Here is a 19,476-nt window from a genome sequence, read left to right as displayed (position 1 = left end):
TAATGTACAATATGCTAAAGATAATTCACACTGCTGTACATTATAAATGAAAACTGTTAATACAGTAAATGTTAAGGGTTCTCATCACAAGAAAAAAAAATTTGTTTATTTAAAGTTATATCTATATGAGATGATGGATGTTCACTAAATGTATTGTGGTCATCATTTCATGATGTATGTAAATCAAGTTATGTTGTACTCCTTAGACTTACACAATGCTGTATGCCACTTATTATCAATAAAATTGAAAACATATGTATCCCATTTAACTTTTAAAAAAAGATATGTTAGTTCAGTAACATGACCCCTATTCCTATTTGGTCACCATACTGAAGTAGTTGCAGGTGCAAGAATTTTGCAAGAGTAAACTTTTGATTTTACTTATGCAACATAATCTAGAACTTCAAACTAATTTTCACCATTAGCCGTGGGGTTTAGAAATTAGGTGTCCAACTAAAATAATGAACTGTCTGTGCAAACTCCTCTTGGCCCTACTTGCATAATTAATTGGAAACTGGTTTAATGGCTGTTTTCTTTCAGGGTCCAACTGCCTATGTGCTAACTCGGGAACAAAGTTACTATTTAATATGGAACCCCTGCAGTGGACATTTTTATGGACAGTTTGATACCTTCTGCCCCTTAAAAAGTGTGGGCTGTTTAATAGGTCCTGAAAATGTAAGTATTACCATTTCCTCTGAAATATGGTTGGTTGACTATTTTTTTTTAACAGATGTATTAATTTTAATAATATTTATGTACCAGAAAATTTGCATATATATGTATATGTATTTGTATATATATATATATAAAATTGTTGCTGTTGAGTCACTAAGTCACGTCTGACTCTGCGACCCCATGTACTGCAGCATGTCAGGCGCCTCTGTCCTCCACTATCTCCTGGACTTTGCTCAAATTCATGTCCATTGAGTTGTACTGGACCTGGTGGCTCAGACAGTAAAGAATCTGCTTGCAATGTAGGAGACCCAGTTTCGATTTCTGGGTTGGGCAGATCCCCTGGAGAAAGGCACAGCAAACCACTCCAGTATTCGTGCCTGGAGAATTCCATGGCGTGAGGAGTCTGGCGAGCTACAGTCCATGGGGTCGCAAAGAGTCAGACATGACTGAGCAACTATCACTTTCACCTTTCACACTCAATTAATTATTGAGTTGGTATTGGTAATTAAAGAAACAGTGTCAAGCAAAGGTACTCTATAAGGCACTGGTTAAAAACATAAGTTATTAGATCTCACTGCCTGAGTTTAAACTCCAATATCAATGTTTACCAGTTGTGTATGCTTAGGAAAGTTTCTTAATCTTAGACAGCATCAGTTTCTTCCCTGGTTAAATGAAGGTATTTGCTAGTAAATACAAAGTAATTGTGAGAAGTAAATAAGATAATCAATACAAAGCAGCTAACACACAGTAGCAACCCCATGTTGGCTCCTGTGACTGTTTTTATAATCATCATCTACCTTAGTAATCTCTGAACTTAATGTCAGAAGAATCATTTGAACACATATCCCCAATATATGTATTCTTATTTGAGAATTATGTACTTACTTATGTATTGATAAATTATTTACATTACACACAGAAGAATTATATCTTTCTTAAAGAGAAATAATTAGAGGATCTAATATTTCTTCCTGTGTCACTGTGATATGCACCCTACTTTGAAGACCTCTGGTCTATGGGTTACTATAAAAATTAGAGATAAGATACACGGAGCACCCAGCCAAGTACCTGTCTGCCATAGATAATTCAGCAAATGGTAACTATTATTAACTACAGGTGTGAAAAGCCAAGTGCAGCATCCCGTGTGCATGTTACTATTTTTAATTAAAAGCATTAAGATAATCACAGATGATCTGCTAAGCTCCATCTACATGCAGAGAAGCACTCTAAGGTCATATTAGTAGTCAGGCAGAGTCAGTGGGTACTGAAAAGCCTTCGAAGAATCCCATTCTCTGTCAGAATTATTAGTTCTCAAAACAATTACCGTATGGCTGACCAATTCACATAAAGCCCAAGTGCTGTGAGCAAGAAAGAAGCCTTCCCTCCTCTTCTGTCAAGACAAACAGCAGTGGCCCACAGTGCCGGCAGCAGCTGGGAGGAAACCTGCTCAAAGCCTCGGTCGCCCTCCAGAGAGGACCCGCCCGCACTTCACTCTCTGGGTCCGGCCCTCTGAACCCTCAGCTGCCTCTGCTCCACTACCTCGTTACAGACTGCCAGCCTTTCTCCTCCTCCCGCCTTTGCCAAGAAGTCAGTCCTGTCCATCCATGTTTGTGTTTCCACTCCTGCTCCAACACTTGCTTCTGTTACGTTTTCTCGTATCGTTCTCTGTCGATAGGCTCGGAAGTCCAACAGTCCTAAAATATGCTATACCCTAAACTACCACTGCCCCTCCTTGTCTTCCTTCCAAAATTCTTTAAATTCTATTTATATGCCCTGCTTCCACTTTCTCAGACTTCATTGCTGTTGTTAAGTCGTCCGGTCGTGTCTGACTCTTTGAGACCCCATGGACCGCAGCACACCAGGCCTCACTGTCCATCACCATCTCCCAGAGTTTGCCCAAGTTCATGTCCACTGCATTAGTGATGCCATCCAGCCATTTCATCCTGAGCCCTTTTCTCCTTCTCAGACTTTAATCCTTTATAATCTAGTCCTCTTCCCTGATCAGTCTACAGAAATAAACTCTGAGAAGTACCACTGTCTTGCTAATGGATAAATAAGTCCAATGGTTTACTCTCCTCACTCACCTCTTCATGGGGTGGGGGGGGGGGGGGGGGGAACTTGCCCAGGCTTGGTTTACTAGTAAAGGGCTATTGGTTTTTATTTCTCTGCAATACCTTCTCATGTTTCTGCCACTAACTCTTCTTTCCACACTTTGAAGTAGATTTTCCTGAAAATTCTATACTCAAGACTTCTTGCAGAACACACTTATTATTAATTATAACTCTATCTAGTTATAATTCACTAGCCCAGGAATCTTTCCTAGCCCAATAAATCACTAGCCCAGAAAACCTGAATTTTCAACTGTTTGCTAGACTTCGAGGTGCTGATCAAAGTCTCAAACTCAGGACACCCATAACTCATTTTTCCTTTATCTCTGAAAACAGCCCCTCCACCTGGCCCTCTCACTTCTAAGGAGGTCAGTCACTCAGATTCAAACCCCATAATTGTCCCTCCCCTACTTCCTCCTACTTCAATCCTATTAACAGATATTAGTACCAAGTGATATAGATACCACTCCTTCTGTTTTCCAGGTCATGTCATTATTATTTCACCCTGCATGACTATAAATAACCAACTAAATAATCTGTCTCCAGTTCAGCCCATGATTTAGTCCATTGATGCCTGGTTCTTTCCGAATGTTCAGCTTTCCTCATGCTTAGAAAGTACTGAAGACACCTCACTGTATGTAAATTTAAGAATAAACATCTCACCTTGGATTCTAATCTGCCTTCAACTCTCTTCCCAGTGCTATTTCCGACAACTTTTCTGCACTTCCCCTACCCTACAGCCAGACTGTAATTCTTAAAAACCTTGCCCTCCTAAAACTACTTGCTCCTATCCCTGTCTAATCTCCAAAGAGCAAATAATATTCCTGTTAAAATAGAAGATAGATTTTCATTCCTCTGCTTAAAATACTCCAGTGACTTCTTGGCTCACTCCAAAGTCAAAGCCTCAACCTTTAAAATGGCCCACGAGGCTTCTACGATCTGACAGCTGCCTGGCCCCACCATCTTCACTGATCTTTCTTGCTTCTATGTGCTCATTCCTCTGAAGTCACTTTGTTCTCTTTGCTGTCCCTCAAACGCTCTTTGCATTTGCTATTTCCTCTGCATAGATGACCCTTACCCTTACCAGACAGCTTCACTAATTCTTCCCTTACTTCATGTTCTTTCCAATGAAAACATCCGTGTGTGTGTGTGTGTGTGTGTAGTCAGTTATGTCCATCCGACTCTGCGACCCCGTCCAGGGATTCTCCAGGCAAGAATATTGGAGTAGGTTGCCATTCCTGTCTCGCCTCCAATCTCACCTCTTACTGCATAGCTTTCTCTACAACCTGTGTAAGTTTAACTTGGCACAACATACTAAAAACTCATCTGCAAACTAAACGGCTTCAGACAGTCAGTCTCATGGACCTGTGAGTCAGCTGGGATGGTTCTGCTGACAAGGCTGGGAGCGCCCTGCTTCAGAATGAGTTTTAATTCTGGGACTTGGGGCAGTGACAGTGAGCAGGGGCATGAGAGGCTGAGCAGGAACATGCAGAGCTTCTTTGGAGGCTGGGACACACAACAGTGACACTGCTATCCCTCTCTACTCACCAGAAGTCAAGAGCCAAGGAAATACATTTCTACCCTTTTAGTGGAGGGCTTCCTGGGTGGCTCAGTGGTAAAGAATCCACCTGCTAATGCAGGATATGCAGGTTCAGTCCCTGGGTCGGAAAGATCCCCTGGAGAAGGAAATGGCAACCCATTCCAGTATTCTTGCCTGGAAAATCCCACGGACAGAGGTACCTTGAGGGCTACAGTTCATGGGGTCACAAAAGAGTCAGGCACAACTTAGCAACTAAACAACTGCCAAGTAACAGGGCGAAGGCTGCGGGTACAGGCAGGGGTGCAGAACTGGGGCCAGTGATACCCTCTCCCACGTCACGTATCGTCTGATAGCCCATGTACTTGTTTGTCTGCACTGTCTTCTCATTAGCTGCTACGTGCCGGTAGAAACTCTGTTTCATTTACAACTTTATCCACGACTGCATTACAACTAAATGTAAGACACTTGACGATTATGGTGAATGGGACAAATTCACCACTCATGCACAGTTACAGGTAGGTAGTTAGGCCTATCATATGCCAACCAGGAGCTGTGCCAGACGCTAATGACACAGTGGTGAGTAAGGCATGTGACAGAAGTCCTCAGGGAAACATCTCAGTCTAGTGAGACAAACAACGATCAATACGAACAGCAGTAATAAAATAGCTAACAGCTACTGAGTACTCAGTATGTACCAGGCATTGTTCTAAAGAGGTATAAATAAATTAACTCACTTAATCTTATGAGGTAAGTACTATTATCCCACTTTTATAGAGGAGGTACGTTTCTAATCACCAGGAACTACCTTATTTCAGCAATCTACATTCAATAGTAAGGTGCACCTCGACTGCGGATATACAAAAATGTAAAAAACTGGCCCATGGCTACTACATGATGCCACTGACTGTAAAACGCTTGTCAGTGTTAAGAATTAAAATATGAAAAAAACAAGAGAATCAAAATATGACAAAAAGTGGGCAAGCTGTACGTCGTCTTGCTCTCTGCTGCCTCTCTCTAAACACTCACACATGTACACACATACATCTGCCACCATATACACTAATGTAGTCTTGTCTTTTTTAGATTTGGTTTAATATTCAACAATATGATTCCCCACTACGGATAAATTTTGATGTCAGCAAGCCCAAGCTATGGAAATCTTTCTTTTCAAGAAGTCTTCCATATCCTGGCCTTTCCAGTGTTCAGGTATATATATATATATATTTTTTATATAACAATTAAATGTAGACAGACAGGTCTTCCCTGGTGGTTCAGATGGTTAAGAATCTGCTGGCAATGGAGGAGATGCGGGTTTGATCCCTGGTTTGGGAAGATCCCCTGGAGAAGGAAATAGCAATCCAATCCAGTGTTCTTGCCTGGGGAATCCCACGGACAGAGAAGGCTGGTGGGCTACAGTCCATGGGGTTGCAAAAGAGTCAGACACGACTGAGCAACTAATACTTTCACTTTCAAATGCAAAGAAAGGGAGGAATTTGCCATTGTTATACTGGGTAGCCAGATATTTTTTGATCCTTAATTCCACTCCTAGGTATTTAGTCTAGGATAATACTTCATTTTCAAACTTAGTTAAGCCCAATTCCCAATAAGAAACAGACCATCATATGATGAACCACTATACACATACATAAAAGAATAAATTTGATAGAGTCCTATGATCTAAAAAAAAAAACCCACAAAATATATTTTTCAGATGCTACAATGGTCTCAATTCACTAAATTAATTTCATCACATGTTTCATGTTGAAATATGAAATCAAAGTTCACGGCATGGTCCAGGAGGGACTCATTAATTTAGAGGGTACTGGACATTAGTAGATTATAAATAGCAAGCCTGAGACTTACTTACTAAAACTTTAAATTTGATAGCTATAGATACATACAAACTGTGTGTGTAATATAAAATGTATTTTTTTTGCTGTGGATCAAATCTTTCCAAAAGATGTTTTAAGAAAAATCACTTTAAGAGAAATTCTTCATGGATACAAGGTAACATGAGTCTTCATAGGAAAAACTGTTTGCAGAAGCCTAAGGATTAGAAGGACAGAAGGGGTAAATTATGGTATACACTGGAATATTTTATAGTAGTTACACAAATGAATCAATATTCATGAATCTTAGTAAGCACAGTGAAAGTATGTATTTGCTATCTTCTCTAAATGTAATGTTAAAGGGGAAAATATGTTCACAGGATAAAATCACTAAAGTTTAGAAAAATGAAAAGCAACACAACATATTGTTTAGGGATGTGTATATCTGTAGTTAAGTCATGAACACATTTCACTACTTTGCCTGTCTCCACTGACTACAACGTAAACGCCTCAAGGGCAGGGATTCTGCTCATACGGGCTACATCCTCTTCACCTGTATAAGTGCCTGACACACAGTAGGTCTTCAAAATATGTTGAATGAAAGAGTGCTGAAAAAACAAATTCAGATCTGAGAGAGAAAGGGTAATAAAACTGAGAAAGAACTACACGGCACTGTAATTTATTTGTGAAGCTTTGCTTAAAAGTAGATCTTGGCTACATTAGCATCTGTGATATTATCCTAACTCAATGAAGAGTCAGAATTAAAAAAAGATTTAGAGAAGGATGTACAGCTATTAAAATAAACTGTTAACTGATTCCTAAAAATTTGTCAGCTGTTTTTTTTTTTCTTTTATAGCCAGAAGAGCTTATTTACCAGCACACAGACAAGGTGGCTACAGCTGAACTACAAGACAGGTGACATGATAACCCATAAATCCACATGCAATCTGTCACTAGGAGTGTTAATATCAAACTATACAGTTCTCAGCCTGGATCAATGTGAACAGCAATTAAACTTTAATTCGTGTTTACAAAGTTCAGATGTGATCTGTAAATCCCGAGGCTCTGGCATCAGCATGGTGTGAGCCACAGAGCAGTGAAGTCCGGCACCGATAGCTAGTTCTCCAGAAACCTCCCCCCAGACTAGAGTTCACGGCATGCTACGCGTGGGTCCCATTTGGTAATCTCACAATCCTTGGCTTAAACAGGCCCATTTTGTCCAATCAGTGGTTCAGTGAACTTCAACTACTTTCTGAATCTAGCACATGGGATTAATAGAAGGCTGGTAAGAGCCTGTTTGAGCCCCATAATCCTTATCATGAACCCTGAAAAACAGAACTTTTATTTCCCCAGTTTCACAAGGCTCAGAGAGGTCCACGTACTTGTTGGGGGCTTAAGGGGCTTCTGAGCCCAGCCAGACCTCTCTAGTTTCAAAGCCTATGTGTCCTTTCTGCTGTCTCAGGCCACGGGAAGACGTGCATGTCAAAGTGTACAAGATCACAGTGAGCCTTTTTATGGTATTATTACCAAAAAACACCAATTTACTCTCAACTCCAAATTTAAAATAAAGCTGTGAGATCCTGAGAACAACTAATTCCTGGAAGAAAAAAAAAAAGAATCTTGTTTCTTCTAAAAGTTTCAAAATGCTATGCTTTGTACTTTTGTTTACAAGGAAAAAGTTAAGTCACCCAAAAAAATGGAGCATATTTTTTTTATAAACAGGATTGAAAAGATACTAAAAGAAAAAATCATGGACTGGCGGCCGCGCCATCTGACTCGGTGGAACAGATACTGCACCTCCACGCTGCGTCACCTCTTGCCTCTGTTAGAAAGGAACCAAGAAGACGTGGAGGAAGACCACAGAGCAGAACTGCTCAAACAGTTAGGAGACTACAGGGTAAGCAGAACATTTCCAATTGGAAACTGCTCAGTACAATGGGCTTTGAAATCAAAACGCCTACGTTACTTCCCACACTATATAGATGAAGCAGCAGAGACTAAAAAAATGGGATTAAAAGTTCAAAGCTCAAGAATGAACCCACCACTAAACAGCAAAATGTCTCTATAAAATGGAAATATCACCATTTTTTGGTAGGAGGATCCTGTGAAAAATATCTTTTATAAAATCGCAAGAGTATTACATAAAGTGAAAATATTTGGCTAAATCATGTTAGACTCAACTGAACATCAAGGTGAAGCCAACCATTCTCGAGCAGACTTTAAGGATATGATTTTATTGTGGTTGCTTTTTGTTGCTAAAAAAAAAAAAAAAAATTCTCCTTACTAGGCAATATATGTTCTCTACTGTCAGTAGTGCCGTGTGTTCATACCCTATAGCCAGATACTAAAACCTAGAACGCAGTGGCAAACTGAAACAGTAAGCCTCGTTGGTCAAACAGTATGAAATCAAGCTGGACATTTTAAAAATTCATTTCATTTCATTTCTGGCTGCACTGGGTCTCTGTTGCTGCACACAAGCCTTCTCTAGCTGCAGCAAACAAGGGCTACTCTCGCTGCGACGCACGGACTTCTCATCGCAGTGGTCTCTCTGGCTGTAGAGCGCAGGCTGTGGGCACGCAGGCTCAGTCGCTGTGGCACACGGGCATAGTTCCCCACAGCATGTGGAATCCTCCCGGACCGGGGACCAAACTCACATCCTCTGCATTGGCTGGCGGATTCTTAACCACTGGACCACCAGGAAGGTCCCAAGTCAGACATTTAATTCTACTCAGTGACTAAAACTCACCCTTTAAACTTCTAAGGCTAGGTTTCAGCTGGGATGCTTTCAAGTAACAGAAAACTTATTTCAAACAAGCATGAGCATTAACAACCTATGGGCTTATTAGGGTAAAAATTAGGGGCGAGTAGCTATTGGGGCTACACCACATGTCTGCACATCTTCCCACTCTGCCCTCCTCCGTGTGATGGCATCACCCACAGAGTGGTTTTCCTCATGGGAGCACTCACACATGGACACACATTGCTCTGAGCAGCAGCGGGCATCCATATGCCATTATTCCTAGATTACATACCCTCTTTCCTATAGATCAACACTGAGGCCAGGGTGGAATGCATTAATCTACCCTAGGTTCCTGGTATTGCATGGGTTTCTTTCTGTGCAAACTCGGGGCTATGAGGAAGAAGGAAGGGAATGGTGGAGGGTGGCTGGGTGACTAACAGGTATCTTAAACATAAAGTCAGTATGTTAGCAATTAAAACACTTAGCCTCTATCCATTTTTTGTAATGCTAATATACAGCTGAATAGAAAAACAAAGCTAAATAAATGACTTTAAGACCCAAAAGGAAGACTTCCTATTTAGAACTGCGCGTATTTAATTAGGGGGAAAATACAGTGAAAACTTCACATTCAGCAATGATTAAAATGTTGGTTGTTTTGTTTTCCTGCAGTTCTCTGGATTCCCCCTTCACATGCCATACTCCGAGGTGAAGCCTTTGATTGAAGCTGTCTACAGCACTGGAGTACATAATATTGACGCTCCTAATGTTGAATTTGCTTTAGCTGTGTATGTCCACCCATACCCCAAAAATGTTTTGTCTGTCTGGATCTATGTTGCCTCCCTTATACGCAACAGATAATACTTCCCTGTTTTTTTTCCCCTGTATGTTTTATATCATGTAAAATTTATAATTAAGAGAATATTTTTTTAAGTGCTCTTGATCTGTCAGAGGAAAGAAAATACTTGCAAATAATGAAATAAAATTATCATGATTTTCAAAATGTGCAAATTTTATTTAGTTTTTCTGCCTTGTCTCTGCCACTCTGACCCTAAATTCAACTGTGACAGCTCAGAGTTCCTATGACCTTTATTGCTCTATGCTTTTACACCTGCTCACCTTCTACTGAGAATGATCTTCTTTGCCAGTAAGATATCCTGTGCTTTTAGATAGAAAGAATTAATACTGTTACAATAGCCATACTACCCAAAACAATCTATATATTTAAGGTGTTCACTATCAAATTACCCTTGACAGTTTTCACAGAACTGGAACAAATAATCCTAAAATTAATATGAAACCTCAAAAGATCCAGGACTGCCAAAGTAATCCTGAGGACAAAAACAAAGCAGGATTAGCAGCCCTCCCAGACTTCAGACAACACTGGAAAACTACAGTAATCAAAACAGCATGGTACTGGCACAAAACCACACAAACAGATCAATAGAACAGAATAGAGCCCAGAAATAAACCCACAGACCTATGGACAGCTGATCTTCAACAAAGAAGGCCAGGATGTACAATGGACAAAGACAGTGGTGGTGGGAAAGCTGGTTAGCAGCATGGAAGTCAATGAATTTTGCACACATACCCACACCATAAACAAAAATAAACTCAAAATGGCTTAAAGACTCAATCTAAGACATGACACCATAAAACTCCTATAAGAAAACAAGGTAAAACAGTCTCTGATTTAAATCATAGCAATTTTCTCTTAGATCAGTTGCCCAAGACAAAAGAAATAAAAAAATAAACAAATGGGACCTAATCAAAGCACAACAAAGGAAACCATTAACAACACAAAGACATTTTTGGACTATGGACTGGAAGAAAACACTTGCAAATGGCGTAAACGACAAGGGCTTAATTTCTAAAATCTACAAAATAGCTCATACAACTCAATATCAAAAAACCAATCTACTAAAAAACTGGGCCAAAGACCTAAAATAAGGCATGTCTTCAAAGAAGACATACAGATGACAAATAAGCACATGATGAGATGCTCAATATCACTAGTGGTAAGAAAAAGGTAAATCAAAATAACAATGAGGGATTACCTCACACAGGTCAGAATGGCCATCATCAAAAAGCCAATAAATTAATGCTGGAGAGGGTGTGGAGAAAATGGAACCCTCCTACACTGTGAGATACAAATTGGTGAAGCTACTATAGAGGGTCTTAAAAAAAAAATAAAAGTAAAGTTATCATATAATCCAGCAATCCCCAGAAGAGATGAAAACTCTAATTTGAAAAGACACATGCCCACTTATGTTCACAGCAGCAGTATTCACAATAGTCATGACATGGCAACAGCCTAAACACCCACCAACATATGAATGGATAAAAAGACGTGGTCCATACATACAACGGACTATTACTCAGTCATGAAAAAGGATGAAATGCTGCCATTTGTGGCAACATGGATACACCTTGAGATTACCATATTAAGTCAGTCAAACAAATATCACTTATATGTAGAATCTAAAAAATAAAACAAATGAACTTATTTACAGAACAGACTGACAGATACAGAAACCAAACTTATGGTTACGAGAGGGGAAGGGAGAGAGGGATAAATTAGGAATACAAGATTAACAGATACACCCTACTATATATAAAACAGATGAAGAACAAAGACCTACTGTACAGCACAAAGAACTATGTTATCTTGTAAAAACCTAAAATATACTATTCATCTGAAATTAATACTGTAAATCAATTATACTTCAATTTAAGAAAAAGAGGTATCCAGGGAGGGTAATTATGTCATACAGCACTCAGGATAGAGCCCTCAAATTGGGATTTAGTGCTCTAAGAACAGACAGGAGACTTTACTTCACCTCTACACCATGCATGGATACAATGAGATGTCTGTCATAACAAACCAGAAAGAGTCTCCATGAGACACCAGATCTGCCAAAATCTTGACTCTGGACTTCCCAGCCTCTAGAAGTGTCAGGAATACACATTATTTAAGCCACCCAGATTATGGCATTCTGTTTTAACAGCCCAAATCAACTAAGCCAGCTGGGTAATATTAAAAGAAACTAAATGTATGTACTGACATGGAAAGTGGTACACAAAATAGAAACATGTAAAACAGGATTTCTCAACAGCAGCACTATTGACTTTGCTTTCTTCTATGCAATTTTTCTTCTATGCTTTCTTCTCTGCAATCACCCTGTTTTTTCAGTCTTTTAACCTTCCTGAGGCTTTCAACAGCTAAGTCAAATCTCTCTCTTGGCAAATGACACATTGCACTTGAAAATATGTGGGTTATTTTCAAATATCTTTTGATACTGATTTCTAAAGTGAGAAGACTTCAAAACCTTTAGACCATGAAATTTTTGCTCCTTGTTTTCATCCCTAGGTATGTTCCATGGTCTCCTGGTTCATAGCCTATGGGAACTTGAATAGAATTTGTATCCTGCTGTTGTGTGAAAACTGTTTAAATCTTAACTATGTTGAGTTGGTTCATAGTGCTTTTCAGGTCTACCATATTGTTCTACTTTTCTATCTAATCATTGTATTCATTTTGGGGAGTTTGATACTGAAAATCCAACTAAAAATCTTAATTTATCTACTTTAAAAATAATTGTTACAGCAGACCTATATGCAATTTTGTCCCATACTTTCCAGTTCAGTCCAGTTCAGTTCAGTCGCTCAGTTTTGTCCGACTCTTTCCAGCCCCATGGACTGCAACACACCAGGCCTCCCTGTCCATCACCAACTCTCAAGAGTTTACTCAAACTCATGTCCATTGAGTCGGTGATGCCATCCAACCATCTCATCCTCTGTCATCCCCTTCTCCTCCTGCCCTCAATCTTTCCCAGCATCAGGGTCTTTTCAAATGAGTCAGCTCTTCACATCAAGTGGCCAAAGTGTTGGAGTTGCAGCTTCAGCATTAGTCCTTCCCATGAACACCCAGGACTGATCTTTAGGATGGACTGGTTACATCTCCTTGCAGTCCAAGGGACTCTCAAGAGTCTCCTCCAACACCACAGTTCAATTCTTGGGTGCTCAGCTTTCTTTATAGTCCAACTCTCACATCCATACATGACCACTGGAAAAAACCATAGCCTTGACTAGACGGACCTTTGTTGGCAAAGTAATGTTATCATTCTTCCATAATTTAAAAATGAAAAAAAAAAAAGAAAAAACAAGACAAGGATGCCCACTCTTGCCACTTTTATTCAACATACTATTGGAACTCCTGGTCACAATATTAAGACAAAAAAACAAAAAAAGCAAGCATCCGAATTGGAAAGGAAAAGGCAAAAGTGTGCTTGTAGATGACATGATACTGTATATAGAAAGTCCTTAAGGCATCACTAAAATACTATTCAAATAAATTAATTCCACACAGTTGCAGGATTCAAAATTAATATATGTCACTCCTTAGTATCCACAGGAGATTGGTTCCAGGACCCTCTTTTGGACACCAAAATTTTCAGATGTTCAAGTTCTTTACAGTTGGTTATATGCATTTGCAGGTTCTATACCCACGGATCCAATCAACCGCAGATTGTGAACTCTTCTCCAACCGTGTTTGGTTGTATCCGCAGGTGCAGAAACCACAGATGTGGAGGGCCAACTGGACATAAATCCGTTGCACTTCTATATGGTAATAAAAAACTATCAGAAAGAGAAATTAAGAAAACAATCCCATTTATAACTGATCAAAAAGAATACAAAACCTACGAATAAACCTAGCCAAAGAGGTAAAAAGCTTGTACTTTTCCAAGTACAAGCTATAAGACACTGATGAAAGAAACTGCAGACAACACAGATGAAAAGACACACTTACCTGTGAATTGGAGGAATTAACATTGTTAAAGTGGCCGTACTACTAAAGGCAATCTACAGATTCAACACTATCTCTATCAAAATACCAAAAGAACCGTCACAAAACTAGAACAAATAATTCTAAAATTGAATGTAAACACAAAAGACCCTGAGCAGCCAAAACAATCTTGAGAAAGAACAAAAGAACTGGGGGCATCAGCTTCCTAATAATAAACAGACACACAGATCAATGGAACAGAGTAGAGTCCAGAAGTAAATTCACACTAAGATGATTAATCAATCTATGACCAAGGTGGCAAGAATACAAATGGGGAAAGGACAGCCTCTTCAATAAACAATATTTTGAAAACTGGACAGCTATATTATAAAAATAATCAAACTGGACTAGTTTCTCACAACAAATACAAAATAAACTCAAAATGGATTAAAGACTTAAACCTAAGACCCAAAACCATAAAACTCTCAGAAGAAAAGATAGGCAGTATGCTCTTTGATACTGGTCTTACCAATAGCTTGGATATGTCTCCTCAGGCAAGGGCAATAAAAGCAAAAACAAGCAAATGGGGCTGCATCAAACTAATGAGCTTTTACATGGAGAAAAAAAACTCTCAACAAAACAAAAAGGCAGCCTACTGAATGGGAGAAGATATTTGCAAAATAATGTACTTGACAAAGGGTTAATATCCAAAACATAAAAAGCGCTCACACAACTCCGCATCAAAAAAACAAACCACCAAATTAAAAAATGGTCAGTAGATGACTTCCCTGACAGTCCAGTGGTTAAGATCTTGCCTTCTAACGCAGAGTGCTTGTTTGATCGTGCTTGTTTGATCCCTGGTCAGGGAGGTGATCTCACATACCTTGTGGCCAAAAAAAAATGAAACATAAAACTGAAGTAATACTATAACAAATTCAATAAAAACTTTAAAAATGGTCCACGTCAAGAAAAAAAATATTTAAATAAAAATGGTCAATGGACCTGAATAGATATTTTTTCAGAGACATACAGCCAGCCAACAGATACATGAAAACATGCTCAACATCATGACTAGGAAAATGCAAATCGAAACCACAATCAGATACTACTTCAAACTAGCCAGAATAGTACTAACAAAAAGACAATAAATAACAAGTGTTGGTGAAAAGGTGGAGGGAAGAGAACCCTCATGCACTGTCAGTGGGACTGTACATTAATGTAGCCCCTATGGAAAACAGTATAGAGGATTCTCAAATTAAAAAAAAAAAAAAAATAGCCATTTCACTTCTGAGTATTTACCCAGAGAAAAGAAAAACACTAATTTGAAAAGTTAAATGCACTCAGTGTTCACGGCTACATTATTTATAATAGCCATGGTATCAAAACCACCTGAGTCGATGGAAAGATCTATGGATAAAGAAGATATGATGTGCGTGCATACGTGTGTGTGTTTGTGTGTATGGAATACTCCTTAGCCATAAAAAAATCTTGCCACTTGAAACAACATGGATGGATCTAGAGGATATTAAGTAAAATATGTCAGAGAGAGAAAGACAAACATGACATCATTTCATTTAAATGTGCAATCTAAAAAACAAAACAAAAGCAGTCTCCCATAAATACAGCAAACAAACCAGTGGCTATGGGAAGGGAGTGGGGGGTAATAGGGAAAGCGGATTAAGAGGTACAAACCCTGTTATGTAATAAACAGGTGTCAAGTCATCATGCAGTACACTTGAAACAAGACTGTACGACAACTGTATTTTGATTAAAAAAACTTAAGAAGAAATTTTAAAGCATCAATTATCCTCAATAATGAAACAGCAGTGCTATTTAAAAACTAAATGCAAGTTATGCTATCTTCCCATGAAACAGGTCAGGTGATGACAGAGAAACAGTGAGTTTCCATATGACAATGTGTTCATATACTGAAGTCAGTCTGGCTCAAGACTGCCAAGTCCTGTTCAATGGTTTTCTAAACATCACGTAGCACAGGACAAAGCAAAAGGGGAAACTCCTCAATTACCTCAAACTCCTGGAAAACCAGCTGCTCAAATTAGTTACTTTATAAAGAATAACATTTAAGCCAAGTCCCCAAATACCATTTAATCATGATTTTTCCCCTAAGTATTATCAAAACTTTTACTCCCCGAATAGGACAGGTTTCCGATTACATGGGGTATATCCTTAAGTCCTCCTGTGATGACTCACGACTATAGTTATAGATGACTAATTTTACCATGCAGTTTGATGGGACTCACCCCAGAAGACTTATTTCAGTTTCTTTTCTTAAAATAGTCCCTAATGTCAACTTTTCAAACAAACTTTATTAAACACTTAAGGAAATAAAAATACAGTAACCACACAACAGTCAACCTACAAAATAAAACTTCTGACCCTGTAACTGCTCACTAAAACTCAGATGTCCTCTCAAGTTCTCTAAGAGAATCAGACTTTTAAAGGAGGCAGCTAGGTGCAGTGTTGCCACAAGAGGCGTGAGGACTTAATAAGCTAAGAGACACACACTCAAAGGATAAGATGGTCTGATCATTCAGCTACCCCACCCTACATACAAGAAACTACAGGGGTTCCATGTTAACGTTTCACAAATGTTAGCAGCAATGGAATCAAAATGACAGAATCCTTAGAGGAAAGTGAAACTTCAGAGTCATTAGACATCCTTACAGGGGATCTTCTCTCAAGAGTGTTTAGTTCAAACGTTAGTTAAACTGAAAAGCAGAGTGACGTCTCCTGATTTATATTCTCATCAGTTGATTCTTCCTTCATTTAGACAACTCTGTGTAAAGTAGTTTCCCCTTAGCCTGAACTGGAAGCTGCCCACCTCTAGTTGGTATCTTTCCTACTCCTTCTCTTCCTCAATGAAACAAACAAACAAAAAAAATACTTGGGACCACAAGAAACATGACTGCAAGATTACCTCCTCTTCTATAGCCTTTAGGTATTTATAAAAATAGGACGGTATGCTGCTGATAGAATACTATACATAGCATTACGTAAACTTTAGTCAGTATGTGCCTTTCTGAGTAACAGGTCTCCATGCCAACTGTCATTTCACGCAGCAAAGAAGATAAGCCTACGAATCTGAATTTTGACTACTGCATGATTAATTTCAAAGAGACAGTTCAGCTCAACAAAATCAGGTATCTGTCTAAAACTACTTATTTGTCAGGGTCACTGATTTCACGGGGGTTCAAAAGACCCATTTCACAGTAAAGTAACTCTGGACCAAGATTTGTAACACAATCAAAACACAAAAGAGATTACTTGGTAAAGTCCTCAAAGATTTTATTTATGTATTTCTTCAAATGACTGTGGGACTTTTAAAAACCCCTCCCAAACATGACACGTTTTCGGACAGTGGTGGGGACTGGGGTCTCTGAAGAAAGGAAGTACAAAGACACTGGTGCTGTGCCGGCTCAAGGAGCCAACACCAGGAAGCCAATTTATTTCACCATCTTAAGAGAATCTTACATGTGGGTATGTTTGAATTGGCCCTCTGGGAACTGTTCAAATTAAAGGAAACATATGGAAAAGAGACCAGTTTTCAAAACGTGCAGTCTCTGAAAGTAAAACTTCAGAAATGTATGTCTGAAAAGATCTGCAAAGCTTGGTACAGTGTTTATCTATAAAGAGAACCAATTACCCATTGACTTCAAAACTCAAAATAATGTAAAAAAGACTTTAAATGGCATGGTATTAGTGACAATTTTTTTCAAAGTATTCAATTTAAAAGAAATCTGATAAAACTGTTCTCACCCTATGAAAAGATCTAATCCCTCTCTAAAACAAAAATACGATTTGCAAAGAGAAACAACACTGTACAATTCACTGGTAAATTAAGATTTCTGAGGCTGTAAGAAATGGGGCCAAAACAAGTCACACTCAAAAAAGGGATGGTTAACACAAGAAATGTGCTATAAGTAAAGTGCATGAAAGGAAGCCTGCTCAGCTAAATGAAGTAGACAAGGGTCAGAAGTCAAGGGTCATTCGCCAGAGCGGCAGCAGGCTCGAAAACCACACTGCAGGTTCTGGCATCCGCTGGCGGTGTCAGCATGTGGACCTGCGTGAAAACAGAGAAGTGTGAAAGGAGGAAATTCTCGTCACATAAAAGTAAGCCTGCTAGTGAAAGAACTGTAAAACACTGATTATTTTTACTGGTAATACATTTATAGCATAGAAATGAAATCCCACCATGAGTGTATAAAAATTTTTTCAGCACAAAAGTCACCAAAAGCAGTTTAACTTTAAGTAATACAGGTAAATGAAAAAGAAGAAGGAAAAGAAATAATTTTGTTGGCAACAATCCTACAAACAAAAAAATCCAAGACGAGATAACTCACAGAAGCAAGACTGCCAGGCTAAGTGAACAATGGACCTCTTACACCATGAACATCCTTCCCAGAAATAGTATTAAGGCAAAAACAACCTCATCTGTAACAGATAAGCTAAAGAATCCACTATTCAGGAATTACAATAAATACTACATTCAAAATTTATGTTAAAAATAAACTATGTAGACCTAGCCTTAACATGTTTGCCATATTGTTATTTAACATCTGTTCCCCAAAATAAATCATGTGCTATGGTTAAATTACTTTCCAGAATTAAGTATGCAATGAATAAATAATTAAAAACACATCTAAAACATAATAAAGATTGTGATTCAATTACAAAGAAAGCAATAAAACATCTGTGGAATAACTGATATTTTATTCCAATCACATTATGCAATTCAAGACACTAGACTAAAAGATGCATTAGGGAACGCAGCTGAGAATTAGAAAGTGTCAAAGAGAGAGCATGGCATATATTCAAATGTTAAGTACTCTGAATGAATCATAGTTTTTATAAAGGCAAGCAAATGTGGAAAAAGACATTTTAACTATATTGAAGCTTTTCAGTATGTCTGCCCCATGAACAAAGTTAATTAGTTCTTTACTCATCAATTAGAACCAAAATACTTGCATTTGTAGTACTAAGGACCATAAAAATACATAATACAAGAAATATAATTTTATTGTAGAAAATAACATTTTATAAAAAGGATTAAACCTGAAAAATCATAGTACTCTGGGATGATACCAAGACTTTAACTCAGAAAAACAGGCTAAATTAGTTTCATTTTGTTTTTTGAAGTACCAAACCAATTGCAAAAGAAAGTGATTATGCTAATAGTAACATAAGAAAGTAACAATTTGTAAATCAACACCCAGAACACACCTATTTCCCAGAATTTAACTATTCTTTGTATTCTTGAAATGGCAATATACAAAATAAGAAAGATTAATTTCTTAGGATATACAAAAAAGTACAGCATTCATATAGCTCACTATGAAAATAATAATGTATCTTTAGGAAAAGAAACAAATGGGCTTTCCAACCACAGTGGAACTACAATAGCTTATGATTTCATTTATCTCCAAATACTTATATTTAATTTTGAAAGTAATATTATGTCTGGATATGGGGAGCAAATAAGGGAATGCACAATGGTCTATCAAAGAGGACTGGCCTCAGGTGTATAATTACTGAAGCCAATGATACATAGGCTTCACTGTATTATGTTTATATGTTTAAAATTTTCCGTAACTTTAAGTCTCAAATCATTTTAAATATAAAACTGAATTACCACAAAGCCTATTTTTTACTTAATCAAAATTAAAATGTGTTCTTTTAAAATAAAAAGATGAATGTGCCAAAATTTAAAATTCACAAAGCAGCACTTTTGTTAACATTATTTTCTCTTAAAGTAAGACACAATCTAGCAATCTTAATCACAGAGT

General features: G+C 38.2%; 2 protein-coding genes across 6 annotated transcripts in view; one reads left to right on the top strand and one right to left on the bottom strand.

Moving 5' to 3' along the window:
• CC2D2A (coiled-coil and C2 domain containing 2A) overlaps nt 1–13,187 on the top strand; it is a 126,041-nt gene extending 112,854 nt beyond the window's left edge. For 2 of the 3 annotated variants that reach the window (XM_061145480.1, XM_061145485.1), the window contains 5 exons: nt 541–675; nt 5,407–5,529; nt 7,009–7,067; nt 7,875–8,049; nt 9,562–13,187. In XM_061145480.1, the coding sequence (XP_061001463.1) occupies nt 541–675; nt 5,407–5,529; nt 7,009–7,067; nt 7,875–8,049; nt 9,562–9,750 (681 nt within the window). In that variant the 3' untranslated portion in view covers nt 9,751–13,187. The remainder of the gene's footprint in view (nt 1–540; nt 676–5,406; nt 5,530–7,008; nt 7,068–7,874; nt 8,050–9,561) is intronic. The other variant, XM_061145484.1, reaches the window with a different exon arrangement.
• Nucleotides 13,188–16,961: 3,774 nt separating this feature from the next.
• The window catches only part of FBXL5 (F-box and leucine rich repeat protein 5), a 61,982-nt gene continuing 59,467 nt past the window's right edge, over nt 16,962–19,476 (bottom strand). For all 3 annotated transcript variants that reach the window (XM_061145488.1, XM_061145486.1, XM_061145487.1), the window contains exon 11: nt 16,962–17,753. In XM_061145488.1, coding sequence (XP_061001471.1) covers nt 17,677–17,753 — 77 coding nt within the window. In that variant the 3' untranslated portion in view covers nt 16,962–17,676. The remainder of the gene's footprint in view (nt 17,754–19,476) is intronic.

The sequence above is a fragment of the Dama dama genome, chromosome 6 (assembly GCF_033118175.1).
Source record: "Dama dama isolate Ldn47 chromosome 6, ASM3311817v1, whole genome shotgun sequence".
NCBI lineage: Eukaryota > Metazoa > Chordata > Mammalia > Artiodactyla > Cervidae > Dama > Dama dama.
Note: the sequence above shows the minus strand (reverse complement) of the source record. Positions and strands in the feature narration are given on the sequence as shown.